The 22,056-nt window shown below is 42.3% G+C and overlaps 1 protein-coding gene across 1 annotated transcript; it reads left to right on the top strand.

Annotated features, from left to right (window-relative positions):
- The first annotated feature begins 135 nt into the window (after positions 1-135).
- Positions 136-20,838, top strand: RETREG3 (reticulophagy regulator family member 3). The gene is made up of 9 exons (XM_090257293.1): positions 136-452; positions 11,700-11,806; positions 13,510-13,540; positions 14,462-14,588; positions 15,211-15,295; positions 16,068-16,205; positions 17,715-17,797; positions 18,415-18,547; positions 18,976-20,838. The coding sequence occupies exons 1-9, from the start codon at positions 214-216 to the stop codon at positions 19,431-19,433; spliced, it is 1,401 nt and encodes a 466-aa protein (XP_090113419.1). The 5' UTR covers positions 136-213; the 3' UTR covers positions 19,434-20,838.
- Positions 20,839-22,056: the final 1,218 nt, after the last annotated feature.

The following is a 22,056-nucleotide window of genomic DNA, read 5'->3' as shown; positions in this document are numbered from 1 at the left end:
CGTGCGAACTGCGCGTGCGTGACTCTGGATGGAGCTCAGTGCCCGGGAGAAGGGGCGTAATTTGACGCAGCGTTCGCCCCTTCAGGCGGACTCGAGCTAGCGCAGGCGCAGTGGCGGGGAAAGCCACTACCCGCGCCGAGTCGCGCGTCTGCGCAGTTGGTGTTATTGTGATTGTCGGGCCGCGGCCCCGGATGTGGTGGCTGTCGGGGGGAGATGGCGGAGGCAGAGGGGGTGGCCGCGGCCCCAGGCCCAGCTTCGGGGCCGACTCTCAGGGGCCGCGGCGCTTTGTCAGGCTCCTTGGAGCGGGACCAGCAGGTTGAGGCGGCGCAGCGGGCCCTGGTGGAGGTGCTGGGGCCTTACGAGCCTCTGCTGAGCCGAGTACAGGCAGCCCTTGTGTGGGAGCGGCCAGCCAGAAGTGCCCTGTGGTGCCTGGGGCTGAACGCGGCTTTCTGGTGAGAAACTGGACCCTCGGAAACCCTCCGAGGCGCGAATTCGTCAGGTTTCTCTAGGGTTCCATCTCTCGCCTCCCCTGTTTTCTTTGCTGCGCTGGTTCCTTCCCGGCCCTGCTTAATTGTGCCTCTCCTTCCACTCCCGCCTGCAAGCTTCCGCACCGCAGGTCTCCGCAGGCCCTCCCGGTGTTTTCCCCGCTTTACCTCCTCCCGCAGCCTCGTCCTGCACATCTGGCAGGAGCTGTTGGTAACATCCTGAGCCGCCCGCGGTGAGCGACAGCGCCTCATTTTAACCAGGGAAAGCTGTGTCCTTTAAGGCCATCACCTCCTTTCTCTTGTCTGCTCAAATGTGGTTTGAAGACTCCAGAGGTTTTGGTAGTTATTATTGGGGTAGGTGCGTGAGGTCTTGAAAAGGTGTGATAGGAAACCTGCTTGAGCGATACAAATTAGAATTAGCTTGTGTAGATATATCCTCTCGCCCACTCAAGGAAGTTTCTGAGGTCTGATGGTCAATGAGAGCCTCCAAAACTACACCTTGAAAGTTATAAGCTTTCAAAGGACAGTTATGAAATAGTGATTTTGGGGTTTCACCCGTTTGAAAGCCCCTGAGGACTGCAGTTCCTCCCTGTTCCAAGAAATGAGGCATCTTTAACCATGGTTTAGAGGCAAGGACATTGAGAATGTCTACAGTGTGTGTAAGTTTTCCTGAGCTGGAAAAGTGGGACTAAAATACACTTTAAGAATCTGAGTCATGCTCTGTTACAGTGTAACTGCTGCTTCTCTTAGTTGTTATTACCTAAAGTGGACTTAGGTCTTCATAGCACCTGTCACGCTATCTAGGGAAGTATTATTGATCAAATTCCCAGGGAACTGAGGTGTAGGGGCGGGGCTTATACAGCTGAATGAAATAAGACTTCTGGATGAGCCTGAGACAGAACAAGGTATGTGTTTCCAAAAATATTTTTGACTCAAGATAGCATTCCTTTTAAAATTCTTGGTTTTAAAACTGAAACATTATCTTTTCTCTGAAAGAAGATTTTGTCAGCTGGAGCGGACCATTTTCGAGTTCGTTGACAGGAAGACACAATGTTCAGCTACTTATTAATCCTCTCACAGGTTGTAGGAGAGTCAGGTTAAAGTTGTCACAAGGGTTTCTGCCATTTGTTGCTTCCAGAGTCTTTAGCAGACATGATGATAAACAACTTTTTTTTTACACTGTTCTTTATTTTTTGGGGGATAGTGCTTCTTCCTTGATCCCCTGGTACCTACTTCTTGTTCTGTGTAACCTCATTCAGGAGTGTTTACCAAAGTGACCTTCTCTTTCCTTCTGTGTCTCCATCCCAACCCCAAGCCCCAGACCATCTAGTCAAAACTTCATTTCCCACATTGAGGTTGTACTGATAGAAAAAAACATTGGTCCTCAATAAACCATTTCGTATCAAAGTGTGACTGGCTGATACATAAAAAAGTTATCAGGATTTCAATGAATCCTGATAAACCGAGGGTTTGTTAATGCACATGGATCATTAACATGGAAGTTGTTTTTGAGGAGGGGGCTTTCTATATGCCCCCCGCCTGAGAGGGATTTTTGGAGTAGAATGCAGGTGGAGGCTGCTTTGACTGAGACATATCTTTGTATTACAGTCTTAGCCCAACAGTGTTTACTTAGTTGTATTAATATGATATGTTTAGAATCTCAGATCCCCTTTTCCTACTCCTGGTCTCTTAAAGCATTGTTGTGATTGGTCTTTATCTCTGGCATTTCCTGGTAGCTTGCCTGCTGTGTGTCCAGAACAGCTACTCTTGTTACATTCCCATCACACTAAGTAGGTGGGGGAGAGATACAGCAAAATGAGGGTGCAACTCTTGACTCTGGAAGCAAATGGATGTACCATTTAATGAGAGTACTCATACCTGTGAAAGGTACAGAATGACTGATAGTGTTAAGCCCCAGAGGTTAATGTAGTGTGGCATTGGCAGTCATAGAATTGTTTGTTTTAAATGTGTTTCCTGCAAGGTAGTTTGAGGTTCAAAATGAAAGTCAGACTTCACATTCCAGTAGCATCATATTGAATTTGGGTATTGATATTTCACTTTGGAATGTCGAAGACATTTTATTATTTATTTATTTATTTTTAAAAAGATTTTATTTATTTTTTGAGAGAGTGGGAGGGAGGGAGAAAGAGAGGAAGAAAAACATCAGCCTGTGGTTGGCTCTCATGCCCGCAACTAGGGACCTGGCCCGCAACCCAGGCATGTGCCCTGACTGGGAATCCAACAGGGACCCTTAAGTTCACAGGCTGGCGCTCAATCCACTGAGCCACACCAGTCGGGGCTTGAAGACCTTGTAAGTGTTGAGGAAGCGAAGGAAGATCTTTGGCTTAGGTCAGAGAGAAATCATTTTATTAATTATTTTGAATGATATATCACAAACTGAAGTGTTTTATACATATTGAGGTATTAGATATTGGGTAGGAGTACAAAAAACCAGAATTCAGAAAGGTGACTTAAACTTTCTATGTTCCGTGAAGGTATTATTCTGTACCTGTAAACGTGCCCTCTTACATCTTAATAAAAGGACAACAACATAAAAGAGAGAGCGATGTAGAAGCCTTGCCACTACATATTTCAAGGCTTTCACTTAAAAAGTTTTTTCACTTTTCAGAGAAATGATGATTACATCAGAGCTCTTCCAGCCCATTTTGCTTCTGGCCACTGATATATTACTATCACTAGGATAATAACAGTAATGTCATATCTTCGTTTTTAATAGCTTTTATTTTATTATTATTTTCTTCTTTATTTTTTTTCCAGTTGCTTGTGTTTTCCTTGCCGTCAACACCACCTATTAAAGAGTGATTTGGGGGAAGAATATGAGTATGAGTCAGGAAGAGTGTATCCTGGCAGGATCAGAAAAGAACATGTTGGAGTGACATTTTAGTTTGGGGAGGACAAAGGGTCGCCAGTTTGATACCCAGTCAGGGCACATGCCTGGGTTGTAGGCCAGGTCCCTGGTTGGGGGCATGTGAGAGGCAGCCAACTGCTCTTTCTCGCTTTCTCTCTCTCCCTTCCCTTCTCTCTGAAAATAAATAAATAAAATCTTTTTAAAAATGTGTGACGAGCACATGGTTCAAGGAGGGCTAGATGACTGCTCTGGGCTCCTTTCCAATTTTTAACATTCTGTGGTTGTAGGTGGTGTTTTAATTGCAGATACTGATTTAGAGTAATCCACACGCTGATTTCCTGTGGGGATCCGCTTTTATAGTCACTAGTCTGAGTTAACCATACCATATTCTAGGGAATATTATGGAATCTATTGTTTTCACAAATGTAAGAAACCAAAGTGTTCACCACCCCCAAAAAAGTCTCCCCAAATTAAAAAAAATGACTTAAGAAGTGATTAAAGGTATATAGCAATGCTGATTTAAAAGGTTAGAATTTAAGTAAAAAACAATAGTGAGGAACAGAAAAGGGAAGGGAGGGCCCATTTAAGTAGAGACATTTGTTTTGTGAAAAAAGTTTACACATCAAATTTCAGATGAAATCCGTTGAGCAAATGTTTCTGATGATAGTCTTTGAAGGGTTCTTGTGACTCCTGAAGATGCCCTGGCCCTTTTTTTTTTTTTTTTTTTTTTTTTTGGCCCCTCTTTTGCCATCAGTTTTTGTCCTAATTATAAGGCTGGGTGCTTTCTGTCCATTAACATAAAGTAGGTCAGACCAGCTAGTTAATTTCATTTCTGGTTTTGTGCAAGCAGTAACTCTCTCTACATGACATAGGTTGGGTTAATTTTTTTCATTCTAATTCACAGTGACTGGCTCATTAACCAGACAGCCACAAGTGCTGCACAAGAATGGGCTTTCTGTCCCTGTAGGAGGCAGTGCTTTGTTTTGAAGTGCCACAGAGACAAGCTTACTTTGCAATTACAAGGGAACCCAGAAATAGTGTCTTCTTTGATTGAAAGTAGACATGTGATCTTTATTTTGTTTGATTATAGCATAAGCTTTATGAGTATAGCATGCTCCAACTTACCTGTACTAAAATGAGGATCCTATGGTATATTTAACCTTAAAAAAATTTAGTTTTGGAATTTCTCATGATTTTTCTGGATACCAGATTGTTTTCCAAGGACTAGTTTATTTAGATGGGTAATTAATAGTATTTTAGCTCCTAATAAAGGGGATAGACAGTTTACAAAAGGGCAAATAATAATAGTAAATCAATGGACATATAAAATTTTGTTCTCAGGAATAAAAATTATAATTAAATGGCAATGAGTTACTAATTTCTGCTTATTAGGTTTTTTAAAAAAAAGTATTTAATTCTGGGGGAAATATGGAAAAATTGGCATACTGTTGATAGGAACATAAATTTGACAGCCTCTCTGGAAAGTGATTTGGTAACATGTATTAAAGTACTTAAAAAATTAGTACCTTTTCAGGTGCTGGGAAAAATGGGGAGCGATTGCTAATGGGTAAGTGTTTCTTTTTTGGGGTGATGAAAATGTTCTCAGATAATTATGATAGTTGTATAACTGCACATCCTAAAAACCATTGAATTAGGCAATTTAAAAGTAAAATGTTATGGTATACAGAGCTAAGATGAGATCAGGCGCATTCAGGGTGGTATGACCGTAGACAAAATGTTATGGTATACAAATTGTATCTCAACAATATTAAAAAAATGTTAATGCCTTTTGGCCTAGTAATTCTACTTAAAGTAATTAATCATAAGTAAGGACAGATATTTATGCTCAGTGACATATAGTTCAGCTTTACTTTATTACATCAAAAATTTGAAACATTTTAATTAGGGAAAGGTTTAAAAGACAAATTGTATATATGTATGATGCAGTCATTTTAAAAGTTTTTGATGCTTTCCTAATGATACAGGAAAACATACCTGTGTATTGTTAAATGAAGGTTTTTAAACCAGATATACCATATACTTCCATGGAACTTGTATTTGCTTTTTCATTTGTCTTTATATGTGCATATTTTTAAAAAGTATTTATTTATCTTTAGAGAGAGGAGAAGAGAGGGAGAAAAAGAGTGAGAGAGACATCAATGTGTGGCTGCCTCTCGGACACCCCCAACCAGGGACCTGGCCCGCAACCCAGGCATATGCTCTGACTGGGAACTGAACTGGTGACCCTTTGGTTCACAGGCCGGCACTCAATCCACTGAACCACACCAGCTAGGACTATATACATTTTTTTTTTAAAGGAAGAGAATAACCTCTGTTCACATTTTGGGGTATATATATATATATATATATAGATAGATAGATAGATAGATAGATAGATAATGGGTCATTTTAAAAATCTTTTTAATGGAAACTTTAAAACATACACACAGACAATAATATTATGTACCACCATACACCCAGTTTTATACATTTTTATTTCATGGCCAATTTTCTGTCCTCTACACCCCATTTTTTTTATGTATCCTCCTTGAATTTGAGTCAAATTCTAAATGTCATATCATTTAATCTGTGTTTCAGTATGTGTCTGTGAAAAATAGACTGTAAAAAAATACTACTACCACTGTCACAAGTAAAAAAAAAATTAATGATTTCAGTCTGTTTAAATTTTCAGTGTTCTCATAAATGTCTGTTTTTTTTTTTAAAGTAGTTTGCTTGGGTTAGGAACCAAACTAAGTACCCTATATTGAGACTGATTGTTCTGTTTTTTACATTTCTTTTACTTTGTTGGTTTCCTTTCAATCTTCTTTCCCCTTTGCATTGTATTTGTTGAAGAAACCAGTTTGTCCTGTAAGGTGTCCTACAACTGGATTTTGCTGATTGCATCCTCACCTATGACTTAACATATTCCTGGGTGCTCTGTATTTCCTGTAAATTGGTAGTTGGATCTAGATAGAGGTTTGATCAGATTCAAGTTGCAAAAACTGTTTTTGCAAGATAGTGTATTAATTTCATTGTTATTTTCTTGGTTATGTTTTCTAAACTTTCTTTAGTATACATGCTTGCCTTTAGAAGTAAGAACATAAATATAAGGAAAAATGAATGCCCCGTTTGAATAATTCACATGTGATTATCTAGAGTTGACTACATTTGCTGTTGTTTTTGCTAAGTTGGGAAATTCTCATGCTGATTATAGTTGTTGAAAATGTTTTGCATGTTTTCTTATCAAACTTGTACATTGTTAAAGCTGCATGTAAATTTTTTGGCCTGTGTGGATAGACCTTGCAGGATTAACGTAATCCAGAGGAATCTTTTCTAATTTTTTTCCACCCCTTATACCAGTCTCAAAAGTACTTTATCTTCAAATGTCTGTCCTTGGAAATAGTTTCAGAGTTTTTTACAGGTAGGTTTTCAGGTTACCTCCATAAAATGTCAAACATAATGCGGCCTTCAGTATATTCAAAACACACCTATTCGAGATTGATACTCCCTTTTTGTTTAGGAATATCTTACCGAGGGCTGGTAGAAAAGGAGCACACGCTTATCTGTATTCTTTGATAGACCCCTGAGGGAACATTGATATTGTCTAGTTACCTTGGAGGGGTCAACTCTAGTGATTTGAGGTGATCTTTCTTTCTCTTCCTTTTTTTTTTAAAGCTTTTATTTATTTATTTTTGGAGAGAGGGGAATGTGGGAAGAAAGAGAGGGAAAGAAACAACTATGTGTGAGAGAAACATCGATTGGATGCATCCAATGGGGGACCTGGCCCTCAACCCAGGCATGTGCCCTGACTGGGAATCGATCCGGCAACCTTTCGGTTTGCAGGCCAGCGCTCAGTTCATTGAGCCACACCAGCAAGGGCTGATCTTTCTACTAATTAAGTTTTTTTTTATCTATATGGAGGAAACTATTTTCCCAAGAAATTCTATTTTATACCACAAAAAAAAAAGAAACTGTTCCTCTGAAGTTTCTGCATTGACTTGTTCAATAAAAGGATATATCTGGTCCTAAAATGTACTTTAGACCAGAATTAATCTTGTTCAAGAAGATGGTAGCCTTCATGGCCCAGAAAATATACCTCTTTACTAATTCACCTTCAAAATCCAATATCCTTAGTTATAAAAGGCCTTTCATGATCTGACTCCTGCCTGCCTCTCTCTATACTCTTTCTCTCCCTCTGCTCTTTGTGTTTCAGTTCTGTCAAATTGCTTGTCTTAAATATGTCATGCTAGCTGGCTGTTTTCCCTCTCTGAATATCATCTTCTTCCCTACATCCTTTGGCCAGTGTTTTCTTACCATTTGTCTTTTAAATTCTAGGTTAGGTGTCCTCTTTGTTGTTATTACCATATCAGATTATATTGTAAACACACACAGACACATAAATACACTTGAGTGTAAGGTCCATGCCTTACTCTTTTCCGTAACTGGATGGCTAACTAGGCATTGGCATGTAATAGAAACTCAAATGTTAGTGGAATTAAGTTGAAGCATAGGTGGGGGGCTAGAACAGGCTACTTAAATAGGCCAGGTCTTAGAGAAATAATATTTTTATTGCTATTATCTTTGGAAAACCACCTTTCTTAGGAGAGTGTAATATCCTACTGTACGCTATTTTTGTGTTAGTAATCATAATGTGCGAAGTGGATATTGTAGACAGTCTGGATGGCCTCCCCAGAGACCTCTTTCAAGTACTCTGGAGAAAACAGCAGTCTCACCACATCCTGCTACTGGGACATAGAAGCAGCAGCGTTGGGGGATGGGAAGCTCTAGAGCCATTATCCTTGGCCTTGTTAAATTTGCTTGTTTGTTGGGGTGAGGATCTGGCTTTAGAGAGAAGATTAATGGCCTGGGGCAGCGCTAGAGGCTTATTTCTGTTAAGCTTCTGGCTTTCGTTAATTTCATGTATAATTACAATATCCTTAAAGCGGTGGGGTGGGAAATTGGAATAGGGTTGTCACTGGTGACTGGTTTTCTAAGTTCTTGTTTCATTCCATCTCTCATTCTTTGTATAGTTTAAAAAATTATGTAACATGGATTTATGTTTATTGAGTGCAAAGTACAAAAATTTCTAAATACAAAAATTAAAGTTCCTCTGCCAATACCAATGTTTGTATGTGTATATATGCACATAGATAAGACTTTTTTTTTAAACTTTTTATTTTTTTTAAGATTTTAATTTTAGAAAAAGGGGAAGGGAAGGAGAAAGAGAGGGAGAGAAAATACAGTGATCCCTCACTTACCGCAGGTATTACGTTCTAGACCCCTCCCGCGATAGGTGAAAATCCGCGAAGTAGGAACCTTACATTTATTTTAGTATTTATATATATATTAAGGCTTTATAAACCCTTCCCACACACTTATAAACTGTTCCCAGTCCCTTATTAACCTTTCCCACTCCTTTATTAACCTTTTCCACACTTTTATAAACACTACTTATGTTCTTAAACATATTCTACACTTAAACCTATGTAACTTTTAACATACGTATACAGTACCACAAAATCCTGAGATATAGCAAAAAATCTGCAATAAATAATTAAATATAATATTTTTAAAAATCCTGCGATACAGTGAGGCCGCAATAAGCGAACCGCAATATAGCGAGGGACTACTGTAGTGATTGTTTGCCTCTCATATGCGTCCAGACCAGGTACAGAACCTGCAGCCCAGGTATGTGCCCCAACGGGGAATTGAACCTGCGACCTTTCACTTTGCGGGACAATACCCAATTAACTGAATCACAATGGTCAGGGCACATAAAGCTTTTTTTGTTTTTATTTAAAAAACCTTTTTTTTTAGATACAGCTTTTTAAATAAATATAAGGACTGTATTCTTGTTAATGTTCTTTTATTATGTCAAGTCATTAGGTCATGTTGAGTTCAGGTCATTTATTCATTTATAACCAGCCCTTGGTTATCGTTACCCTCATGTGATCAGTTACTGTGATAATAGCTAATACTTCTACATTGTAAAATGGAGCAGAACTAGTATTTTCTTATATTTTTAGTAGGATCAAGTATGATATTTTTCTAGATGATTAAGTATGTTTCTGTACCTACAAACAATGCTGCAAGATTTATTGTTAAATCACATATAGATTAGGAAACTGAGGCTTAAAGAAGTTAAGCTAATTTATTCATGGTCATATAACTAAGAGTGCCCCTGGCTGGTTTGGCTCAGTGGATTGAGCGTCGGCCTGCGAGCTAAGTGTCGCTGGTTCGATCTTCCAGTCAGGGCATATCAGAGAAGGAAAACTCTGACTCCAAAAAACCTCCGCTGCCTTGCGGCATACCTCTTCAGGGGAAAGGCTAAGGGAGTAAACCCCGACAGAAAATCCGGAGCCGGAGTCCCTAAGGCGGTTTGACGTTGTAGTCAACACCGGCAACTCCTGCGGCGCACCTGAAGCCAAGCTGTATTGACTCCGTCTTTCCCTTGGGCCCTTCAGCTGCGAAGAGAGGGGGGGGTCTGCTGCATGGGCAACAGCAGACCCTCCATATCACCCTGCCCAGGCTCTGTAGCTTCAGCTTCACTAGAGAGGACACTCCAGCGTCATTGCAAGATGTCGATTCAACACGGGAGGAGACAGATACCGTGTCACTCCCGAGTCGGACTGCACAGCCATTCTCGGCGGTGCAGATAGACTCTTAAGAAGCTACACCATCGTCTCTCGAGACGGACGGCTGCCGAAAATAATAACTAAGAGTGGCTATTCAGAGAATCAAACTCAAATCAATCTAATTTTAAAAGCCAGCCCTGCTGAACCACCCATCTGGTGATGCATTCAGCTTCCTTCTTGATCTTAGAAAGGTGTTTCTCAAACCATCTTCTGTGGTGAGGACTCATGTTGTTTTCCCCAATGTGTTACAAATTCATACTTTTGTAAAATACAAAATAAATGACTTACTAGACAAATTAGGTTTCAAAAGGCATAAATAGCCCAACCTGGGTAGTTCAGTTGGTTCAAGCATGGTCTGGATACTGAAAGGTTGCAGGTTGGATCCCTGGTCAGCACACATACAAGAATCAACCAATGAATGCGTGAAAAAGTGGAACAGCAAATTGATGTCTCTTTCTCTTTCTCAAATCAATAAAAAAAATATATATAAAAAATATATAAGCCATAGATAATGTAAGCCCAAATGTATTCTTAGATTCAAAATTATTTGGTCAAATTGCTCTACAAATTTTCTGAATGCTTACTTTCACTTTCTATACTTCTACACAGCCCTGGACTACTGATACTCTTTCAGGTAATGTCTTAGAGGCTTTAGGGCAGTGTAATAGAAAAACTCATAAAAACTAGTTTTTATTTTAAATATTTTATTGTGAAAAAATTTTAATATATACAGATAGAATAGTACTAATAATCTCATGTACTATCACCCAACCTCAGCAATTATCAACTCACGGTGAATCTTATATCATCTTCTTTAACACCCATTCCCTTGCCAAATGTATTATTCTGACACAAATCCCAGACATATTATTTCACTCATAACTATCTTAGTATGTATCTCTAAAAGATAGGGACTCTAAAAAATAACTTCCATAACATCACACCTAAAAATGTTAACAATAATTCCTTAATGTCTTCAGTTGTGCAGTGTTCAGATTTTCCAGATTTGTTTGTAAATGCCTATGATTGATTTGTTCAAATAAGAACTAGCTTTTCCTTCATTCTCTTAATGTGATACATTACATTTATTGATTTTTATATGTTGAACCACCCTTGCATTTCTAGAATAAGTTCTAGGAATTGATCATGGTGTATAATCCTTTTAATATACTGCTGAATTCAGGTTATTAGTGTTTTATTGAGTATTTTTTTTAAATAAGTTTTTTTTTAAAGATTTTATTTATTTTTACAGAGGGGAAGGGAGGGAGAAAGAGAGGGAGAGAAACAATGTGTGGTTGCCTCTCATGTGCCCCCAGCTGGGAATTGAACTGGCGACCCTTTGGTTTGCAGGCTGCACTCAATCCACTGAGCCACACCAGCCAGGGCTTATTGAATATTTTGCATCTGTATTCAGAAGGGTATTGGTCTGTAGTTTTCTTGTAATGTCCTTGTCTGGCTTTGGTATTAGAGTCATGCTGGCCTCCTAAAATGAATCAAGAAGTGTTTCCTCTTCTTCAATTTTCGGAAGAAAATTATTATCTCTTCCCCATAGGTAAAATAGAGGAAATTCAGAAAGTTTAAGTGATTTTTCCCAAGATATATCACAAGGACTTAAGTACATTTACTACAGAGCCTATAGTGCACATATGGTCTTTTCTGAAATTAGCTTAATTGGAATTTGATGTTCCTTCTGATTTTCCTTCTCTATAGGTTCTTCGCACTGACATCCCTTCGTCTTGTATTTTTACTTGCATTCAGTTCGATGATCATAGTGTGCATAGATCAATGGAAGAACAAAATCTGGCCTGAAATAAAAGGTGAGTTTGGTAGCATTTAGAACACTTTGAACTGGAAATGGTCTTTCCTATCATTTTTACCTTTAGTTTTGGGGGGATTTTGGGGGAGGGGTATGGGGAATTGGGAATATCTTCCGATGTTTGAATTATTTGCTTTAGGAGATACTGGAAGTGTAGTGCTTCATCTGCATGCAGTGCCTTAGAACTGGGTTCTGCCCTAACCATTGTTAGCTCAGGAGATCTCTATTGGCCACCTGAGATATTATTGCCCTCATAAGTGGCCTAAGGAATAAGTAGTCCTAGAGTTTTTAAAAATAATTCACTACATTGGATACCATGTCTTTACTAAGGCAGTATCAATTTGCCTCTCAGGAATTTCTTTTAAATTGTATATTTGCAAAGCATTATGACTTATATAAAATATTCTAAGATATGGTTCCTTTCTCAAAGATTGTACATAACGTAAGAAAAGTTAAATGACAGTTATAGAACAGTGCCAGAGATGTCATGATTCAATTTGTGATTAGTATATTTGTCATGTATTTTTGCCCTAGCTCAAGCCTAGCAAAAGATGTGGACAAGTAGAGAGAAATCTGTGTTTCCAGAGAGACCGATAGCTTGATTAGTCTGAGGAACCAGGAGCTGCAAAGCATCTCCTGACGCCAGAGAATCAATCAGTTTCACAGGAGTGACAGGGTCTTTAAAAGGAGTTCTAGGAAATAAAACTGAAAGTGTGTTGGGATTAGATTTTTATAAGGCTTTAAAGTTAGGCTTAGAAGTTTAGACTTTATCCTATGGGAAGTGAGTGGTCATTGCAGATTTTTTAAATTAGACCTATATGCTGAGATGATAGTAAAGATTAGTTTATGACAGCATTTTACAGGACTACATGGAAGGAGAAAAGGGGAAGGAGGGAGACCAGATAGGAGACAGTGGCAGTATTTGTGAGAAGCAGTCAGAGAGGTGTCTGTAGAAACCAGTGGCGGCCAGCTTGGAGAGCTGTGAGGGAGGAAAGCACATCCAGACTGATAAATGGGGGTTAGAAGAGGAAGGGATAAAAGCTGTCTTTGGGATTTTAAAGCTAGGAGTTGGAGAACGGCATTAAAGTTAGCAGGTATGGGCATTGTCAGGCAGGGGAGTTGGTTTGGCTGGGGAGTGAGAAAAATTGATATGGATGTTGGACATGTTAATTTTGAAGTGCTGGACGGATATTCAGACCTGAATGTACAGCTTTCAAGTACATTCCCATCCTAGTTTTCAGACTTCAGGGAATCATGTCAAAAGACTTTACATCACTCATTGCAGTTAATGGGTCCTTTTTTTTAAAGAATAGGCAGATTTCTGGGGTTTGGGGTAGTTATAACATGCCTTGGTAACCTGGTGCACATTGATGTGTTTGAGCAAACCAGCTACACTTGAGGGGTGGGATGGGCTATTTTTTGTATATACTTTGGCTCTCAGCTTCAGTAATTAGAAGGGGCCCTATTGCTGCTCCATTTGGATCCGCCCTACTTCCTCACCCCCGCTCTGCTGGGAAAATGAGCAAGTATCAGGTATCATTCCCTTGTCTGCAGCTCCCTAACTCTGGCAGTATAACATAGTGTCTCCTTTTTATTTTGTTTTTCCCAAACCTTTTAAAACTTGAGCAGTCAGACCAACAGCCTAACATTTTCATGTTTAGTTTTCCCCACCAACTAATGCTGGTGTTTGTTTTAATATTGTAGTGCCAAGACCCGACGCATTAGACAATGAGAGGTATGGAATACTAATTAAATCCATTTGTGTTGCTCTGATTGATTCTCTTGTTGTAATATTCTGGTTACGTGTTGTTAACTCTATGTTCTGGACTAAGTGTAAGCTGAGAACCTAGTCTGTTCCAAGTAATCATTTAAAAAAATCCTAAAATTCAGGCAGCAACATGTTGAGATGGCTAGTATCCTCTTGATATTGAAAAGAGAAGTTTCTGAAAAGCTTTACAATGCCTTGTAGCCTGACATGCCAAGGAATTAGCTACGTTATCCAGCCCTAGTGTGAAAACCTAGAGGCAACTTACTTCATTTGTCTCCTGGCTTTTATACCAGGTCATTTAGTGTTTTCTATGACCTCTGGTTCTTTCAGATTGCCTGGTCAGAAAACACATTGGTTCCTGGCATCAGCAAGCCAAAGATTCCTCTTGTGTTTTACAGCTCCTGCTTTCATTTCTCGGTTCATTCATACCATATGTGTGATCCAAGTAATTTTTCTGCTATGGTTTATTTTTGGTTTGGCTTTATTTTCTCTCTGAGGGGCAGATCCACTATTGCCTCCCCCTCAGCAGCAGTGGTGTCAGACTGTGCTTCACTTTTATCCCTGGATTGCGATCACAGTGAATTGCAATGGTTGGGTGCAGGGACGATGTTTCTAAGCACAAAGGGCCTTGGAGCTCGTGGCAGGTTTACACAGGAGGACTGGGCTGTCTGCTTGTAGGGTGGAGTTGTCAGAACAGGTTTGCCCTCGTGGTCCCTAAATTCAAGTTTCAACCTGGTGAGCAAAGAAGAAAGTCATGCTTCACCTCCAGAGGACCTAGGACAGCCACTCCCCAGTCCCTATTTCAACCCGGAAACATTGGCTGCCTACACCGAAAGGTGAGGGGAACCCTCATCACCCTCCTTTCACAGCTCCCCCTTCTCTCCATAGCTGGGGCTTTGTGCACCCTCGGCTACTCAGCGTGCCCGAGCTCTGTCACCATGTAGCTGAAGCCTGGGTTAGTGGGACCATTTTCATAAGGAATCTTTTGCTTTTCAAAAAGCAAAACCCAGGCAAGGTAAGACTCTTCCCTTTTTCACTTTCATTTTTGGCTACTCAGTTCAGTTCATGCTAAACTGAAATAACCCTTTACATTCAAGAAATAAAAGACCATGGCTTTTGTAGAGACAAAGGGAAGTAATAGGAAAGGACTTCTGGCCAGCCAGCCATGAGGATTAAAGCAAGAGCTTGATGACTCCTTCTTTGGGTGCTTGCCACGTAGACTCTCTTTCTGCCCCAAGATGAGAAAGCAAGCTTGCTTGTGTGCTTCTGTGTCATATTAAACATGCAGTAGGTTGTTGGGTTTTTAATTTTAATTTTTGTTTTTACTTTGACCTAAAAAACCCACCACCAACACTTACTTTCGGAGAGAATATTTGGCTAAGTCCTATTCAAACCAATTTTGCAGCATGGAAGGTGCAGCCCTACAGGGCTAGCCACATAAAAAGAGTTTGAATAGATTCCCAAAGAGAATCATCAGTGAATGCAAAGTGGTTAGGTACATCTCTCATTCGATGTATCCATACTTTACTCACAGGTCATAAAGAATTATTTCAGTCACATCTCTACCTTACTTCTCTTCCTCACCCCAGTCCTCTGCCATGTAGCAGAAACTTAATACTGTTTCCTGACTCCCCCAGTTCTGCTTGCTGAGCTGTGGGATACTGACCTTTTTGGCTGTCTTGGGCCGCTACATCCCTGGGCTCCTGCTCTCCTATTTAATGCGTAAGTATGGCATATACTTCCCCCTGTGAACTTACTCTTCTCATAGCTTTTCCAGCCACAGCTAACTCTGGGTCTAGGGAGAGGACTTTTTTATTTTGGTTCCCTAGGAAATTACCTTTGTTTTTTATGACCTATTTAGTGTTATGAAAATATCTTCTTACCTGTATAGCAAGTAAGCTTACCAAGTCCGCTTTAGAAATTGTATTGCATTACCAACTATAAAGGACCGTCTGTTCCTATTTAAGGAGGGAATTTTTAGAGTCAGTGTATATTGTATAACAGCAAAACATAACTCTTAGGGGATCTTCTACTAGGTTCTGTTAACCCTAGAGTACTTTTTTCCCTCCTGGAGCACAGTTTTATAAATTTAGTTACTTCTGTTGGCATGAACTCTGCTTGCTTGAGACTGGAGAAACTGAATAGTTATGGCTGTGGCCACTATACAGCAGAAGCTTGCCTGATTTGTTGTGTAATTTGAGGCATTGTTACCATTTGGTCTTGTTTGTGGCTCAGTGACCCACATATGCAAGTGACTACACTGCCTTGTTCTGCCCTCAATATATCAGCCCTGCAGATGGCTGCATAAGCATCTGCCCTCCAACAAAAGCTCCCTCATGTAGTAGGGGAGACTCGAGAAGATAACCGGCAGAATTAAGCGTAACTGTTCCACACTAAGTGTCTAAGCCCCTCAGAACACAATAGCAGAGGAACAGGTAGGACTGTTTTGTGCAGCCCCTTCTCCATTTTGCCATTATTTTTCCACTCCTCTCAGTTATCACCGTCATGATGTGGCCCCTTGCTGTGTATCACCGACTGTGGGATCGAGCCTACGTACGGCTAAAGCCAGCTCTGCAGCGGCTGGACTTCAGTGTCCGTGGCTACATGATATCCAAGCAGAGAGAGAGACAACGTAAGTTTAAAAAGGAAGCTTCCTTTCTCTCAGGCAATTTGGGGAAGAAAAGGAAAGCCCATAGGTCTGACATAATGGGTAGGTCCTCAAAAGTGGGACAAATGGGAGTGTGGGTGGTGTGTAGAGGGTGGTAAGTAAAAGTTATATTCTATTCCAGGGAATCTGTGCAGGCTTACCAATTTTTCCCATTTGGAATTCAAGACACTCCCATTTTATTATTATTATTATTATTATTATTTAAAAGAACGTATTTATTTATTTTTAGAGAAGTGGGAAGGGAGGGAGAAAGAAAGGGAGCGAAACATTGATGTGTAGAAGAAACATCCATTGGTTGCCTCTCACATGCCCCCAGCTGGGGACCTGGCTCACAACCCAGGCATGTGCCCTGACTGGGAATCGAACCAGCAACCCTTTGGTTTGCAGGCTGGTGCTCAATTCACTGAGCCACATCAGTCAGGGCAAGGCACTCTCATTTTAAACAAATCTGAGAAAAGCTCTCCCATGTTGAATAAAAGACAGTGAAGGTATCCCTAGTGTTTGCAGATTTTTATGAAGTATTTTCCGTATGCCGAAGCACTGTGCCGGCTGCTCTCCACACATCATTTTATTTAACCTTTACAACAACCTTGAGAAGAGGGTGGTATTATCTTCCTTTTCTAGTTGAGAAAATTGAAGCTCAGTTATTAAATGGCAGAGTGGGTCTTTTAAACTCCCAAGCCAGGCCTCTTTCTCACTTCTGAGAGCTGCCTTCCAAAGCTGATTTAGAACTGCTGTCTCAGAAGCCAGGACTGTGCTAGCCTGAGGTCCTCCTGTGGTCTGATCAGGTTGGGTGTTTCCTTAAGCCCTGTCCTTCAAAGAGCCCTGCATGTGGTCATCAAGGCCCTGCTCCCCCTGGGGCAGCCAGTTGAATAAGCATCAGCGCTCAAAAGCCTGACTTATCGAAGGTAGGGCATCTCCCTTTGCCCTCTATGACAGTGGCTACTTTCCCCTTTGACATCCAGTCTGCCCTTCACTGATCTGGAGAACTGTTGACAAGCCTGGTAGTTGATCATTTGTCTAGGACAAAAAGGGTTGGCCCTGGTTGCTGTGGCTCAGTGGATTGAGCTCTGGCCTGCAAACCAAAGGGTCACCAGTTTGATTCCCAGTCAGGGCACATGCCTGGGTTGTGGGACAAGTTCCCAGTTAGGGCACGTGTGAGAGGCATCTGATTAATGTTTCTCTCCCTCTCTTTTTCCCTTCTTTCCCCTCTCTATGAAAATAAATAAAAAATTTTTTAAAGGGTTGTGGTGAGAGGTTTGGGTGGGGAGAGCTCTTGGAAGAGAGATCTTTCTCTTCTGTTTATCAACTTACCTTTCTCCTTAGGCTCTGCAATCCACCCTCAGTCTTAGAACCATATTCAGAGTGGTTGGTTCTCTTATATTCTCATTTTATGCCTTCAAAGTCCAAAGCGGGGGGGTGGAGGGGTCCCCTCAAGCGAAGGTGTCAAGGCCTTCTGCTCTTCCCACATAGTGCGCCGCAGAGCTCTACACCCAGAGCATGCCGTGGACAACCACAGTGACAGCGAGGAGGAGCTTGCTGCCTTCTGTCCTCAGGTATTTTGGGTGTGGGAGCTGCACCACTGGCTGGTTTTCTTTAGCTCCCTTTTAACCACCTGGCACCTCACATTTAGGCAGTAAGCTCATGACTCAAAGATGCCCCCCCTTCGTCCTGTGAGAGCCCAGACAGGAGCATAAGGGGCACTCCTGTGAGGAGGAACCCTAATGTTATATTGGGACCTTGTAAATAGATCTCAGTTTGAGCCTGGTGACCAGCACACCCTCTTCCATGTCTCCCTTTAACTCCTACCATCGTGGCAGAACTGCTGGAAAGTGGTGTGATCATCTTTTAAAGAGCCCCACTCACCTTTGGTTGGGCAGTGTGTGTATCCTCCAGGCCACCTGTGAAGAGAATTCTCTGGATAAGTTTGCTTAAGAGTAAGTAGCTGGTTGACTCCAAAGACTGCTTTTCACATGTGCTCAAGATTGATGAATCGGGGTGTTTTCCTTAGGGGAGCAGCCTAAAAATGGTCAAGATTTTGACGGAAGTCCCCATCTACTTCTGGCTGAGGGTAGCTGTTAGGACCAGCTAATTATTAAAGCTGTTACTGGGGAACTGCATCCGTTCTTACTGGCATCATCTCTTCAGGCTTGTCAATCTTTTCTTTCCTAAGCTGGATGATTCTACTGTTGCCAGGGAATTGGCCATCACAGACTCTGAGCACTCGGATGCTGAGGTTTCCTGTACAGACAATGGCACATTCAACCTTTCGCGGGGCCAAACACCTCTAACAGAAGGCTCTGAAGGTGAGGTGAACCTTGGATCTGAACTGATAACGGCTTTGGCTGTTGCCTTTCAGCTTTCCCGGACGTAGGGCATACTGCCCTCTCCTGTCCTGGTTTCTGAGTAGTGGATCAGGTGGCAGAGCAGCCTTATGGGTATAGCTACAGCCAGGATAGCACAGCCGCTCTCCTTGGAATCCTTAGTTCCTTAGTTACCTCAGGTTGTAGGTTCATGGGGGGTATAGTGGAAGAAGAGAGGGGAAGTTCTCTGTCCAGTAGAGGTCACAGAAGTCTGTAAGTGGAAGGGAAAAACTGACCAGTGTCACAGGTTTTGCTCCCCACCCCCCACTCCCCTTGATATTCAGGGAGGAAAAATCTGGTCACATAGAACTAATTTTGTGGGGCTGGAGCCAGGCAGTTGCCATGTCTCAAGACACCTTCTATTCTTTCAGACCTAGATGGTCACAGTGATCCAGAGGAATCCTTTGCCAGAGACCTTCCAGACTTCCCTTCCATTAACATGGATCCTGCTGGCCTGGATGATGAGGACGATACCAGCATTGGAATGCCCAGCTTGATGTACCGTTCCCCACCAGGGGCCGAGGAACCCCAGGTGCCCCCTGCCAGCCGGAATGAGGCTGCACTGCCGGAGCTCCTGCTTGATGCCCTGCCTGCAGGATCCAACCTTACCAGCAACCTTGCCAACCTGGTCTCCCAGGGCATGATCCAGCTGGCCCTGTCAGGGGCCTCCCACCCAGGCCCTTCTGGCCCACCTCCTCGGAGAGCAACCAGAGGCTTCCTCCAGGCCCCCAGCTCAGACCTGGACACTGATGCTGAGGGGGATGACTTTGAACTCCTGGATCAGTCAGAGCTGAATCAGATGGACCCTGCCAGTTCCAGGAGCCACTGAGGCAGACTCCTTTTGAGGGTCACTTGTGGTTCAGGTTCTTTTTCTCCTCCTCCCACTAAAGGTGAAGGGGCAAGGGAAGAACCTGGTCCTATCCCCTGAATTATATTTGTATGCCTGGTGGCCTGGCTAATGCTCAGAGGTCTGCTGAAGGAGGATACTCACTTCCTTGCTACCAGCTGGACACCCATTTCTGAGCTCAGTCATTGAAGTGGGAGTGGACTTCCTTAGGGAGGCCTCTCTCCATCAGGATGGTACTTCTGGGGAACAAAGTAGTCAGGGGCATTGATTCCCCTTTGAGGGGGTGCTGCTGTTTGCTTCTAGGTATGGGTGCTTGGGGGCCCTCAGTGATAGAAGAGCCCTTCGTTTCCTTCCTCCTTCATCACCTCCCCAGAGGTTCAAGTCAGGCAGTAGCTGGAAGTATTACATTGTCATCCTCTTCTTTTGCTAAGCCATGACTTGATTTGTCTTTTTCTAAGCAAGCTTATTCTTTGGTTCTGCAGAGCAGGCCTGTTCCCTCTGCCCCAGTCCATCCTCATTTCTTGAGGCCTGACCTCCAGTGCTCCAAATCATTGCTTATGAAATTTAAGAAATGTGAACATGATGTAGGGGTAGGCCTCTTCTACATTATCTAGGGCCATGGGGTCAGCCAGATGGCAGGGTGAGTGCCTCTATATTTCATGGTCTCGCTGAATCTTCTGGAACTGCCTGGTTGTCTTTGGTGCTGCTAACCCCTGGCTCCATTTGACCATTACCCTGAACAGCTATCAAAGCAATACCATACCATACCCATTTCCATGTTCTGTTCCTTCCCCTGCTCCTCCTCTGGAGAAGGAATATTCCCTGGGGGATGCCAGAGTAGCACTTTACAGATGGCTCCATGGCCTTCATCCCAGGAGCCACCAGCTCTTCTTGCACCAGCTATTCTTATTCCCCATTCAGCTCCTTTAATACTTTTTATATTTAATTGCTTCCCAACTTGGTAGGGCCTCTTTTAAGGATGAGCCCATTTAGCAAGAATGGGTCTGTAATGAGGGGTATGTTAGACTGTCCCTCTTAAAATTATGTGAGACAAATACTAAAACTGGTAATTAGTTCTAAACTTGCACACGCTTATGCCCTCTCTCTGCCTCCCCAATCAGAGCTCAAGCCAAACTCTCCTGTCTTTCTCTCTGCATTAACCCTTTGCTGATCCTCAGGGACCACTCCTCCAAAACCCCCCACACCTCAGTGAGGGATGCTGGCCAGAGCCCATTTTCATGTGCTACAGGTGGGAGTTAGTAACATGTTTGCTCTTGGCTGATGGACAAGGTAGAGTCCAGGAAGTGAAAAATAGGTAACAGAAGGGAGAAGAGTTAGGTGCCTGTTTCGTAGTCACCTAGGGGTAATGGCATCTCCCCACTTTAGGGTTCTCAAACAGAGTTTTGATACCCTCTCTTATCAGAGCCCACATGTCTTATAAGTGATCTGTGAATCTGTGATGTGGAAAAAAATGGGAGGTGTGGGAAAGGAGTGGGATTTTGTGTGTTTGCATGAGTGTGTGTAGCTTCAGGCCTTGGGAGTTAGCAAGAGGGAGGGAAGGAGAGCAAATTCTTTGGAAGGTGTTTCTTATACATGGGGGATCCTGCTCTGAATCTCCTTAGTCCTCCACTGTGAATTGGGTTGGGGATGGGGGTGGGAGGGGTGCTGGGGAATAAATCTTGTATGAGAACAATTTTTAAGAGACTAACGTTGAATGGAGTCCTACCCTTGATAGATCTTATTGTGTCAATCTGATAGGTGATTAATTTGAGGTGAGAGTCTCAGAAGAGGAAGCTGAGGTGTGAGGGACCTACTTGTCTATCAGTTTTTGGTCAGAACCATCAGAACCACCACCATGGTTTGAGGCCACTCTGCCCAGGGGAGCCCAGACATGGCATAGCTTGCACTGTTGCCCAGCATCTAGCCTGTAATTACAGCTTTCTAATTATTTTAATATTTTATTTATTTTTAGAGGGAGGGGAAGTGAGGGAGAGAAACATCCGTGTGTGTGATTGCCTCTCCCACGACCCCAATGGCGACACTGGCGGGGGTGGGGGGCCCTGACCCTCAACCCAGGCATGTGGCCTGACCTGGAATGGAACCTGCAACCCTTCCGTTCGCAGGCTGGTGCTCAATCCACTGAGCCACACCAGCCAGGGCTGTAATTCTTGATATTGCCCCCTAAACGTGTGAAGGTAAGTGTATTTCAAAGGCTAATGAAATTTTAGGTAACAGAAGCCTTTAAAAAGTACCACCACCCCTCTTCTGGATTGTTAAGAGCTGCAGGGACAGCTGCTCTTGGCCTTCAGTTGACCTCAGAAACTAGAAATACTTATTTTAGGCTTTGTCCAAATGGCCACTGTGGGCAGGGGTGGAAAGCACCTGCCAGGTGTTGCTGTAAGATTGACTCCACCAAACGGAAACTTCTAAAAGCTTTGTGGCTTAAGAATAGCTCCCTCCCAACCCTGCCTCTTAACTTGGCGTTCAAACCACAGTATGAGTTGAGCGCCCTCTTTGTACGGAGCTCGGTAATGAGCAAACCAGGGTGACGTTATGCTCTTTTCAGGGCGTTTTACGTGTAAGTCTTCACGACCACCCTTAAGCA

The sequence above is a fragment of the Furipterus horrens genome, unplaced genomic scaffold (assembly GCF_987537825.1).
Source record: "Furipterus horrens unplaced genomic scaffold, mFurHor1.1.pri manual_scaffold_11, whole genome shotgun sequence".
Classification (NCBI taxonomy): Eukaryota; Metazoa; Chordata; class Mammalia; order Chiroptera; family Furipteridae; genus Furipterus; species Furipterus horrens.
The sequence above is the reverse complement of the archived record's forward strand: the minus strand, read 5'-3'. Positions and strand labels throughout refer to the sequence as shown.

Bases quoted from the DNA above. Each gene is read 5' to 3' on its own strand.
- RETREG3 (XM_090257293.1), top strand. From the start codon at position 214: ATGGCGGAGGCAGAGGGGGTGGCCGCGGCCCCAGGCCCAGCTTCGGGG. The intron at 11,807-13,509 runs GTGAGTTTGGTA...TTAATATTGTAG, and splicing joins AATCTGGCCTGAAATAAAAG to TGCCAAGACCCGACGCATTA. The intron at 18,548-18,975 runs GTGAGGTGAACC...CTATTCTTTCAG, and splicing joins TCTAACAGAAGGCTCTGAAG to ACCTAGATGGTCACAGTGAT.